The 11,732-nt window shown below is 41.0% G+C and overlaps 1 protein-coding gene across 1 annotated transcript; it reads left to right on the forward strand.

The window, feature by feature from the left end:
* The first annotated feature begins 10,054 nt into the window (after nt 1–10,054).
* On the forward strand, nt 10,055–10,654 carry LOC145996304 (protein GVQW3-like). The gene has a single exon (XM_083132736.1). The coding sequence runs from the start codon at nt 10,055–10,057 to the stop codon at nt 10,652–10,654; it is 600 nt and encodes a 199-aa protein (XP_082988862.1).
* Nucleotides 10,655–11,732: the final 1,078 nt, after the last annotated feature.

Genomic DNA, 11,732 nt, shown 5'->3' on the forward strand with positions numbered 1-11,732 from the left:
CTCTTTTTGCGTCTTCGAATTTCTTCTTGTTTCAGGAAAAAATAATACATGCAGGCTGTATAAAAATCCCCCGTTCAAATAGATAAAACGTTCACTCTCGAGAACTAATTTACATGTTTATCACTAACGTAACCATTAGGAAGGAAACTATTGAAATGTTAACTGATATAACTGCAGATGAAACAATACTTACAGCCACTAACGAAATATCTATTCTTGTGTAGCCTCACAGACAACAAGTATATGGTGAGTCATTCACGCTTGCTGACTACGGGCGAAGGTCACTGAACCAAAGGGTGGTGGCAAGCAAAGAGGCTTCTGCTTTACCAAAGACGAGGTCACGTGTTCCAGTTATCAATGGCGTACGAAATAAGGAGGAACACAGCTATCTGCCGTATGTTTTGGTCCCGTCATTGCACGTAGAACACTTTATCATCGTGGCCTTGAAGTTCCCTCAGGGCACTCCTACGTAAAGGCTTCTCAGCTAGAAGGATATCTTCCCCATTGAGTGGAGGAAAAGTGGGTGCGTATAGAGGTCCTTCAACTTTCGTATTCTTTTTCATTTGAGAACCCGTGCTGTATCGTCGACTTAATCCAATCTATCCGATGTAGGTTTTAGGTTCTGTTTCTGTTCGGTTATTTCATGTTGTCTTCCTGCTTATGTTATTCGCGACGAAGGTTCTGGATTCGATAATCTGGACAATAACGGGATTGTGTTAGTTGCTTGATTTGGTGTCTTAAGTCCACTTTATGCCCTGTTAGGCTAATCGTGAATGGACCTATAGTTTAAAGGGGGATCCGAACCACTATGTTCCTCCACCGAGTATCGAACCCGGGATCCCTTAATTACAAGGCGCCCACGATCCCACTGCGCCATCGGGGATTGTGTTCGAAACGAATGAATCAAATTTGAGTGATATGATATGCAACCATTGGAAGACTATTGAAAGAAAAGCTATGGGAACCTGCCAGTTTTTCTACTGCAGACAGGAAACCATAAACATGGAAGAGAAGCTTATATTCTATGAAACCTGACGCTATGTGCTCGAATACTGGCTAAATATAATCCATAGAGGCATAGCAACGTTAAACAACCTCTTATATGATACATATAGGTTTAAAAAGGTCGAAATACAAAGATTGTGCGCGCCTCACTGATGGCGTAGTGGTAAGGCCTTGTAATCAAGGGGTCTGGGGTACGATACCAGGTGATCGCACATAGTGGTTCGGATCCCACTTTAAACTGTATGCACTTCAGATTAGTCTATCTGTGCCGGTGACTCAGTCGGTAACGCGTCTGACTACCATGCTATAGGTCCCGGGTTCGATTCCCGGCCGGTTCAAGCCCGGGAACTTTTCTAACGTTGGAAGCGGCCCCAGCGCCCACCCAGCGTCGAATGACATGGGTACCTGGGGGAAACCCTGGGGGTAAAGGCGGTCAGGGGCGTGATGCTGATCACATCACCCCCACTCACGGACGAATCAAGAAAGTGTGGGGCGGCGTGATGCTGATCACATCACCCCCACTCACGAACGAATCAAGAAAGTGTGGGGCGTTACCCCCACACCCCCTATACGCCTTTATGGCGTAGCGCCAAGCACAGGTGAGAACTTTACCTTTTTTTTTTTTTGCATAAAGTGGACTTACAACAAAATTTCAACTTGCGATAAAGATTATGATAAGGTATTAAAGAATTGGGTCTAACACATTTTTTTTATTGTTTACCAATGACAATATTAACTAATATTCTTAATTTCAGTTTCAAGATGAAATCGGCTACGAAATAAAAGGAGTGGGTTCATATTTCTGTTACGAAATTCCACTTTTGTAGTTGACCTGTGCCACACTAAGTTGTGACAATAAATAAATCTGAGACACTTTCAAAGTATTAAATTGCTATCTACGTATTTGGGAAAAATCTTTCAATATAATACTTTTTTTGGACGCGTCAAATCATAGTATTTAATTCCTGTTTTAGCAGCTTTAAGAAACCTGATTGGGGGGGGTTACAAATGCCCTTTCTGCTCCCGTCAAGTTACGCCTATGACGAACAGGAATTCAAAGTAAAAGACTGTCCCGACTAAATAGGGAGACACGTCTGATAGATTTACAATTGGGAAAATCATAATTAAGCGTGTAGTTGAAAACAACCTTTTTTCATATATTGCATGCAGCTCTACTTTTTCTGCAATGTGGATCAAGAACTGGGGACGTGGAGAAGCACAACACTCCACGTAACCAATAGTCACGTGACCCTCTTTGCTTTCCTGTCATGTTGACCTTCGCGTGGAACACATTTCTCGGTGTTAAGACAGGCAAAATCACCCGATCATCGAAGGGTGCAATATGTGTTGCCTACCCTCCTGCATTACTTGCTCCTATTAAAGCCTTATGGGAAAGAACTTTTTTCCATGACTGTACAGTAAACGTTGTAAAGTATGTATTTAAGGAGCGCCATTGTTTTGTACCTAATAACGTTTTATACGATACGTTATTCCTCTCGGTTGAATAGTTATCGGCTTTTAAAAATGTGAAGTGATACATTGTTTACAACACACGCGGCCGCCATTATAACTTCCCTCAACTTCCCAACACATGCCAATTTTCGTCGATACCAGCTCACGCAGAACGCACACCCACCCCACTCACGTCAACATCTTCGTTCGCGTCCTTTGGGGAATCCCTTGCGCCGACATTGCACAACATTGCCGCATGATTTTTTGACAAGAGCGTACCCAATTTCTTAGTGGACCGCCCAACACCGACGACTTCTCTCCACCCGTTTTGCCATTATTCACTTCGGAAAATCATTTTCCCACGTTTTCAAACGTCAATAACTCGGCAACAAAGCCGTTTCGGGATTTTCGTTACATGAACTTTCCACCTTATTTTCACTCGTACAATCACGTCCCAAGCGTTGTAAACGAACTTACCAAACACCCTGTATATATCTAGGTATATAGTGTGTGTGTGTGTGTGTGTGTGTGACTGTCTTCTGCTTCCCCCCACCAATCTGCAGTGATTTCGCACCCTGTCTAAATGTATTGTTATTTTAAAAATTGCGAAGAGACTATGACGAAAATAATTGTAATTCCAGAAAAGACATTTTTATATTTTTACATTCCGGAGGTAAAATAGTCCCCCGTTCGGATCTCCGGGTGGGGACTACTTTGGGAGGTCCCTGGACTAAGGATAAGATCTACGTTAGGAATAAGGATATTAAATTAGGCACCTGGAATGTTCTGAGCCTTTACCGGCCTGGGGCATTTCAGTGTACAGTTAATGAGATAGTTAAGTATAAATTAGATGTAGTAGCTGTCCAGGAAGTTAGGTGGCCAGGAGAAGGGAATTGTAAAACTAAAAATTATACTTTTTTCTATGGTGGTACTGAAAATCATAATTTTGGAACAGGCTTTTTCATAAATAATATAATTATCTCGGCTCTTAAAACAGTAGGATTTATTAATAATAGGATATCATATGCAGTTTTACAGGGTAGGTGGTGTAAAATTATTTTAATAAACATACATGCACCAACGGACGATAAAGATGATAATACTAAAGATGATTTTTATACAGAGTTAGAACAGGTCTTTGATAAATTTTCTCAGTATGATATGAAAATTCTGTTAGGTGACTGTAATGCACAGATTGGCAAAGAAGAGACATTTAAACCCACGATTGGTAAAGAAAGTCTTTATGAATTAAGTAATGATAATGGTATAAGATTGATTACTTTTGCAACCTCAAAGAATTTAATTGTGAAAAGTACCACTTTTAAACATAAAGATATCCATAAATATACCTGGTCTTCTCCAGATGGTAAAACTCATAATCAGATAGATCATATTCTCATTGATAAGAGAAGGCATACTAGTATAATTGACGTTCGTGCACATAGAGGTGCTGACTGTGCCAGTGACCATTATTTAGTAATTGCTAAATTAAGAGAAAGACTCTCGGTGATAAAACATAAGCAACAAAATCTAAAAGTTCCAAAATTTGATACAGGAAGGTTTACTGATGAAAGAATTAAGAAAGATTACCAAATTAAACTGTCAAATAGATTTGATATTTTGCAGGATTTAAATGATGATGAAAATATAAATGAAACAGACGTAAATAAAAATTGGGAGCACATACGTAATGCAATAGAATCAGCAGCTAAATAAAGTATAGGATACCATAAACCGAGAAAAAGTAAGCCATGGTTTGATAATGAATGTCATAATCTAATAGAAATAAGAAATGAGGCTAGACTTAGGTGGTTAAATAACTCTGATGATACAAATCTAAACAATTATAATAGAATAAAGCGAGAAGTTAACGGCACGTTTAGAAGTAAAAAAAGAGATTACTTGAAAAGCAAAATTAACGAAATTGAAACAAACAGCAAAAATGAAAATATCAGAGATTTATATAAAGGTGTAAATGAGTTTAGAAAAGGGTGGCAACCTAAAGTAAACTTGATAAAAGATAAAGACGGTGATTTTCTAGCTGACCCAAGCGATATTCTAAATAGATGGCCTTTTAAATGTCCATGTAGGAGATAAATCAGAAGTGAATGAAGTCCACACAGCAGAACCTTTAGTTCCAGAACCTAACTTGACTGAAGTTAAAAATGCTATTAAAAGGCTAAAGAATAACAAAGCACCTGGCATTGATTTAATACCACCTGAGTTAATTAAATATGGTGGAAATTCATTAATATGTCAAATTTATAAATTAATTTGTTTAATATGGAATAAAGAAGAAATCCCTCAACAGTGGAAAGAATCCATAATTGTTCCTGTGTTTAAAAAATGTGATAAAATGAACTGCAATAATTACCGTGGAATTTTTCTACTCTCAACAACATACAAAATATTGTATAACATTCTTTTAACAAGACTAACACCATATGCTAATGAAATTATGGGTGATTATCAATGTGGATTTAAACGTAACAGATCAACTACAGATCAAATTTTTCACATCAGACAGACACTTGAAAAAAAGTGGGAATATAATCAAAATGTCCATCAGCTATTCATTGATTTAAAAAATGCATATGATTCGGTCAAAAGAGATAAATTATATAATATATTAGTCGAGTTTGGAATACCTAAGAAGCTTGGTAGTATGATAAAAATATGCACCAGTGAAACAGAAAGTAAAATTCGTGTGGGTATTAATATGTCTGACAAATTTACAATTCATGATGGGTTAAAACAAGGAGATGCATTATCTCCATTGCTCTTTAATTTTGCCTTAGAATATGGTGTTAGGAAGGTAAAAGAAACTAAAGAAGGACTAAAATTAAATGGTGTGACTCAGTTGTTAGCATATGCAGATGATGTAGACTTACTGGGGGATGATGTGAATACAATTAGGAATAATGCTAAAATATTTTTCAAAACTGCTAAAGAGATAGGTTTGGAAGTTAACAAAGAGAAAACTAAATATATGCTTACAGGCCGAAACCAAGTGTTAGGTAATAATCAAAATCTAATTATTGATAACAACTTGTTTGAACCAGTTTCCAAATTCAAATACTTAGGAGTAATATTAACAAATGAAAATTATATTAAAGAGGAAATAAAAAGTAGGCTTAATTCAGGAAATTCATGTTACTTCTCTCTTCATAAACTTTTGTCTTCTCGTTTAATATCTAAGAAACTAAAAGTTAAAATATACAAAACAGTAATTTTGCCTGTAGTATTATATGGATGTGAAACTTGGTCCCTTACATTGAAAGAGGAACATAAATTGAGAGTATTTGAAAATAAGATCCTTAGGAAAATCTTTGGACCTAAAAGGGATGAGGAGACAGGTGAGTGGAGAAGGTTACATAATTTAGAACTACATAATTTGTATTCATGTCCAGATATTATTAGAATAATTAAATCAAGAAGACTTAGGTGGGCAGGCCATGTGGCACGAAAGGGAGAGGAAAGAGGAGTTTACAGGATTCTTGTTGAGAAACCTGATGGTAAGAGACCTGTAGGAAGGCCAAGACGAAGATGGATGGACAACGTTGAGATGGACCTAAGGGAAATCGGTAGGGATGGAAAAGAGTATATAGAACTTGCTCAAGATAGGGAAAGATGGAAGGCCTGTGTTGCTGCAGCCATGAACCTTCGGGTTTAAGAAGGCTAGGGAGTTAGTTAGTTAGTTAGTTAGAAAATACATTTTTGTAACAATAATTGCTTGCCAGTCAGAACCTCGTATGTATTGGCTGGCAATGAACATGGCTGTTCACGTGTTCAGCCATTGACTGTTACCTTACCAGTATTGCTTTGTCAGCCTAATGAAAACCAGCTACCGAGTGGCTCAATTATAGTAAATACTACTATACTGTTAGGATATAATTCATATCCCAAGAAATGGAGCACACATTATTTTTGCATTGGAAGTTATAACAAGATACGTGTTTTACGCAGTAAGAAATGACTGTCGTTTGCACGGTCCATACTAGTTTACGGGACGAGCAGAAGCCCTGCCTAAAGGATGACGTCAAACCTATCTAATCTGTGCAGAGGACGTTTTCAAATCTGTGACGTAGGAGGTGAATTTCAGCAGTGTTTGAAGACGTGTATCTCGAGAATCAAAACAAATATCGCCGATGTACGAGGGGCGATCAGGTTGCTCTGACCCTAACATAGAAAGAGCGGCAATAGGGTTTCAATTTTTTTTTATTTTTCAACATACTACCCTGCAACTCCAATGCACTTTTACCATCGGTGCTCCAACGCGTGGATACCTTGCAAAAAAAAATCTTCCGACTGGTCCTCCAACCATGAGTCCACAGCCCTTATCACCTCAGAATCATCAGAAAATTTTTGACCACGAATGTCATTCTTCAAATGTTTGAACAAATGGAAATCACTGGGGGCCAAATCTGGGGAATAGGGTGGGTGGGGCAGCAATTCGAACGATGCATGTGCGATAGCGGCCCTCGCAATGCGTGAGGTGTGGACAGCTGCATTGTCCTGGTGAAGGAGCACACCACGGGTCAACATCCTACGCCACTTTTTTTTGATGGAATAACGTAATTTCTTGATTAGGTCACTGTAGTATGTGCCAGTGATGGTGTGGCCTCTTTGTAGATAGTCCACAAGAAGGACACCCTTGCAGTCCCAGAAAATTGAGGCCATCACCTTCTTGGCTGACGTTTGCACCTTGAACTTCTTCGTTGGTGGAGAATCTGGGTGTTTCCACTCCATGCTTTGTGATTTTGTTTCTGGGTCGAAGTGATGGACCCATGTTTCATCCATAGTTACAAATCGGGCAAGGAAATCGTCTCTATCAGCACGAAACTTGTCAAGAAGTTCTTGACTGATGAGCACTCTGGTGAGCTTCTGATCTGGGGTGAGGTTTCGAGGGACCCATCTTGTAGCATTTTTTTTCATTTGCAATTCCTGGGTAATTATGTTTTGCACAGTGCCATATGACAGGCCACACATCTCAGCAACATGACGGATAGTGACTCGACGATCCTTCAGCACGACATCGTGGACTTTGTTAATGTTTTCGGTCGTCATGACAGTTTTTGGTGCTCCACCTGCATGTTCATCCTCACACGACTCTCTCCCACAATTAAACTCACGACACCATCTCTTCACCATACTGTATGAAGGAGCACTGTCCCCTAATGTATCCACCAAGTCCTCATGAATTTTGGATACCGTCCACTTCTTCTTCACAAAATATTTGATCACCGCTCTCACCTCAGTTTTCTCCATTCTGGCACATTGACACAACTTCACTCAGTTAAACCCCTGTAAAAAGAAAACTGTACGTTACTTAGACTTGCAATTCAGATTGAAAGCATATAAAGGATCACTAAACAATAACAAAATAAAAAATCAATCGTGACGTCATTCCTTCTATGTTAGGGTCGGAGCAACCTGATCGCCCCTCGTATTTTGCACATTTCAGTTTGGTGTCATTATCAATAAAATTAATAGATTTAAAACGTTCTTCATGTCATAGTGGAAATGTCCATTCCCCCTCTTTATCATTCGCCATTGTAGTACTGTCTCCCCAGTATAGTACAACGTCACTTGCCATGTATTCGAGGGGCCCCGGGTTCGATACCCGGTAGAGGCACATCCTTTAAACAAAAGAATCGAACCTTTGTAGTACGTACTAAGCATTTTATTTTTATTTTTGTTACACTTTCTGCATCTTTATGCTAATCGTGATAATCTGGTTGACGATTATTAGAAGTGGCGGCGTCAGAAGGGGGGAATATGAGGGCGGAAAAGAAGAAAAACAAGATAAATACATTATCAGGCTTCGATATGAAGATGAAAAGTGACCAGGTCAATCTTTGAGTTGGGCAATGTTGTTTTATCATAGAGATGGCCTTTAATTGATTTGCTTGATTTTACTTCGCTTTTGTGCCTCCTTTGGCTAATTTGCGAAGATGGGGATGAGTGATGACATGATGAAATTGATGAATGGACACTCACAAACATCCATGCCCAGGCCGGGATTCGAACTCGCTGGCGTCGGCTAACCACTCGCCACGGGAGCCGGCAGATGGACTATAAGCTTAAGTGCATCCCTTCTGCATACAATAATTATTTAGTAATGACTCTACCCGACTAAAAGCTCTAAATAATAATAACCTTACTATGAGCTACTATATTTGAGACTAAATAAATAGTCTATACATAATAATAGACGGATTCAGTTTTTTTTTCTGGGAGGGGCATAGCATATTCTATAAGCATGCATAAGCACAGACACGCACACAGATATATATATATATATATATATATATATATATGACGGCTAATCAAAAAAACAATGAGAATGATTTTTTTACTTACGAAATACATTAGGCAGGGTCCAGGTTGATATGGTCTTTTTCGAAGTAGTCCCCATCGAGTTGTATACACTTGGCCCAACAAAGGTACACGGAGCAAGATCCGGGCTGTATGGAGGGTACGGGACACATTCAATGTTTTGTCGAGCCAGATATTTGGCAACAACGTTGGAAACGTGAGGGCGTGCATTATCCTGGTGTAGGTGGCAACCAGATGGATGCAGCTCAAGGCGTTTTCGACGGATGTGTTGAGCCAGGGTATTCAAAACTATCACGTAATACTGCCAAGTAACGGTGGTGCGGGGGCACTTCATGTTGGTAGACCATTCCACGGTAGTCGAAGAAGGAAATCATCATTACTTTATTCGCTTTGGCTTTCCTTGGCGTCGGAGAACTGGGTGATGTCCAGACTGTGCTCGCCTGTTTGCTTTCGGGATCGTATGAAGCCAACTTTCGTCACCAGTTATGATGGAATTCAGGTAGGCCTCGCCATGCTCTACTACCAGACGCTGAAGCTCCCGATACACCTCCACTCTCACCTGCTTCTGTTCAGGCATTAGCAATCTCGGGACCCATATTGCATACGCGTCTCATGTGCAAGCGATCTTACAGAATGGTGAATGCATTATCATGGGAAATGTAACACGTCCGCCAGTTCATTTTGGCGATCTTCCAGAACTATGACTGCAGTTGTGTTAACCATGATCTTGTTCACTGCGGTGGCCGGAGCGCCCGGAGCGCCCTGCTTTGTGGTCAAAACACGGCCCTCCTTAAACTTTTTGAACCACCAAAATTCGGTTGACTGTGGAAGGACATCTTCGCCGTATGCCTGCTGCAACATTTCGTATGCTTCCGTGGCGGGTTCCTGCAGACGGACGCAAAAGTTCAAAGCCGCATACTGCTCATCACGAACCGACTCCATTTTTCGTATAGGTATGACTTTTGACCATTCGTGTTTTGTTTACGCAGTGTTGCCAGACGCATGCGCATACGCGCTTGCAATTGTATCTGCTGATTCCACGAGACACGTTCTTTTCGTGCAAATTTGTTTCACCGCTGCATGTTCACTGCGTCTAAATGTGCCGTACATGTACGGTGGCACCACGTAACTGCGGGTATGGTAGCGCCAGCTATTGGTCGAGAGACTGAGGCGTGCGCACCATTTGACGTTGCATAGCGCCAGTGTGGTATCATGTCGAAGAGAAGGTGGTCACACAAGTTATCGTCCAGTACAGAACATGCAGGCGAGTAAGCAGGAACAACGAGGAGTGATTCGTTTTTTGGCGGCGGAAGGAGTTGGAGGCCGTGAAATGTATCGACGGATGAAGGCTGTGTACGGTGAGTACAGTCTGAGTCGTTCAAGTGTTGTGGAATGGCGCAAACGATACCTTGAGGAGCGCGAGTCACTGGAAGACGATGCTCGTCCTGGACAGGCTCATCGTGTCATCACACCGGAAATGATTGCGGAAGTGAATGCTTTAGTCTTGGACAACCGCAGAATCACCGTAGACGACATCCATCGGTTACTGGGTATTAGCGTGGGCACCGCCCACAGCATCATGCATCAACACCTGAACTTTCGCAAAATTTGTGCGCAGTGGGTTCCCCACCACCTGACCGCCGAACACCGGAAAAATCGAATGGGCCTGTCTTTGAGTCAACTGCAACGTTATCATGAGGAGGAATACGGCTTTCTGTCGCGTATTGTCACGGGTGACGAAACATGGTGTCACCATTTTGAACCGGAAAGCAAGCGTCAGACCAAGCAGTGGAAACATCGAATTCACCACCTCCAAAGAAAGCAAAGGCCGTGCACACCAGTTCTGGTAAGGTCATGATGTCCTTTTTTTTTTTTTTTACCACAAGGGCCCAATGCTTGTCGAGTTCCTGGAACGGGGAACCACCATCAATGCCCAGCGTTATCAAGCCACGTTACAGAACCTTCGACGAGCCATCAAGTCGAAACGCCCAGGCATGTTGTCCAATGGCGTTATTCTCCTGCATGATAATGCCCGCCCACACACGGCCAATGCGGTGAAGACGACAGTGCAGCAGTTTCGGTGGGAAACGCTGGAACATCCACCGTACAGACCAGACCTTTCCCCGTGTGATTTCCATGTTTTTGGACCTCTCAAACAAGCTATTCGCGGACATCGATTCGCATCGGACGACGAAGTGTGTGAATGGGTCCAGGCCTGGATCCGAGAGCAGCCTACTAGCTTCTTCAAGGATGGTATCGACCGGCTTGTGTCGTAATGGGATACATGTGCAAACAGTTTTGGCGATTATTTTTGAGTATGTGTACTGTGTGTATGTACATTTTTGAGTACGTGTAATGTGTATAACTACATTTTGCACTTAATACACTGATTACGCTAGTGACCGGGTTTCATTTGAATGCCCCTCATATATAAGAGAGAGAGGGGGATGTAGAGCTCCAATTTTGTACCCCTTTCAATGAAAAACGTTTCTCCGTCACTGACCACAATCCTCTGTGCCCCTGAAATTTTAAATGATTCCAGAAATTCAACAGATAGTGTCGCTTACAAAAATAATATTTACGAGACACATGAGAGTAAACAATGACATTATTCGAACTCGAATCTTTGAGGTGAGCACTAAATTGAAAGACATGACCTTTCTTTTTTCTTGTCGGTGAGAATGCGTATCAACAGTTGTACGAGTCAATTGGTACCACAAATAAGTTCAAGACTCTTTTATTATTGTTTTTAATGTGTGAAAGGTTGTCTAGCAGGTTTCCAGTAACATATCATAAGACGGTCACTGCGATAATGAGCAGGGTCGTACTGACTCAGCCACAGGGACCCGGCAACTTGATGGCTTCCCTCCGAAACACCGTACTAACTTATTTATTCTCAGAGAGACATTAATAGGAAGAATCCCTCGTCTCATATC

Source organism: Lepisma saccharinum, chromosome 12 (genome assembly GCF_977018435.1).
Source record: "Lepisma saccharinum chromosome 12, izLepSacc3.1, whole genome shotgun sequence".
NCBI lineage: Eukaryota > Metazoa > Arthropoda > Insecta > Zygentoma > Lepismatidae > Lepisma > Lepisma saccharinum.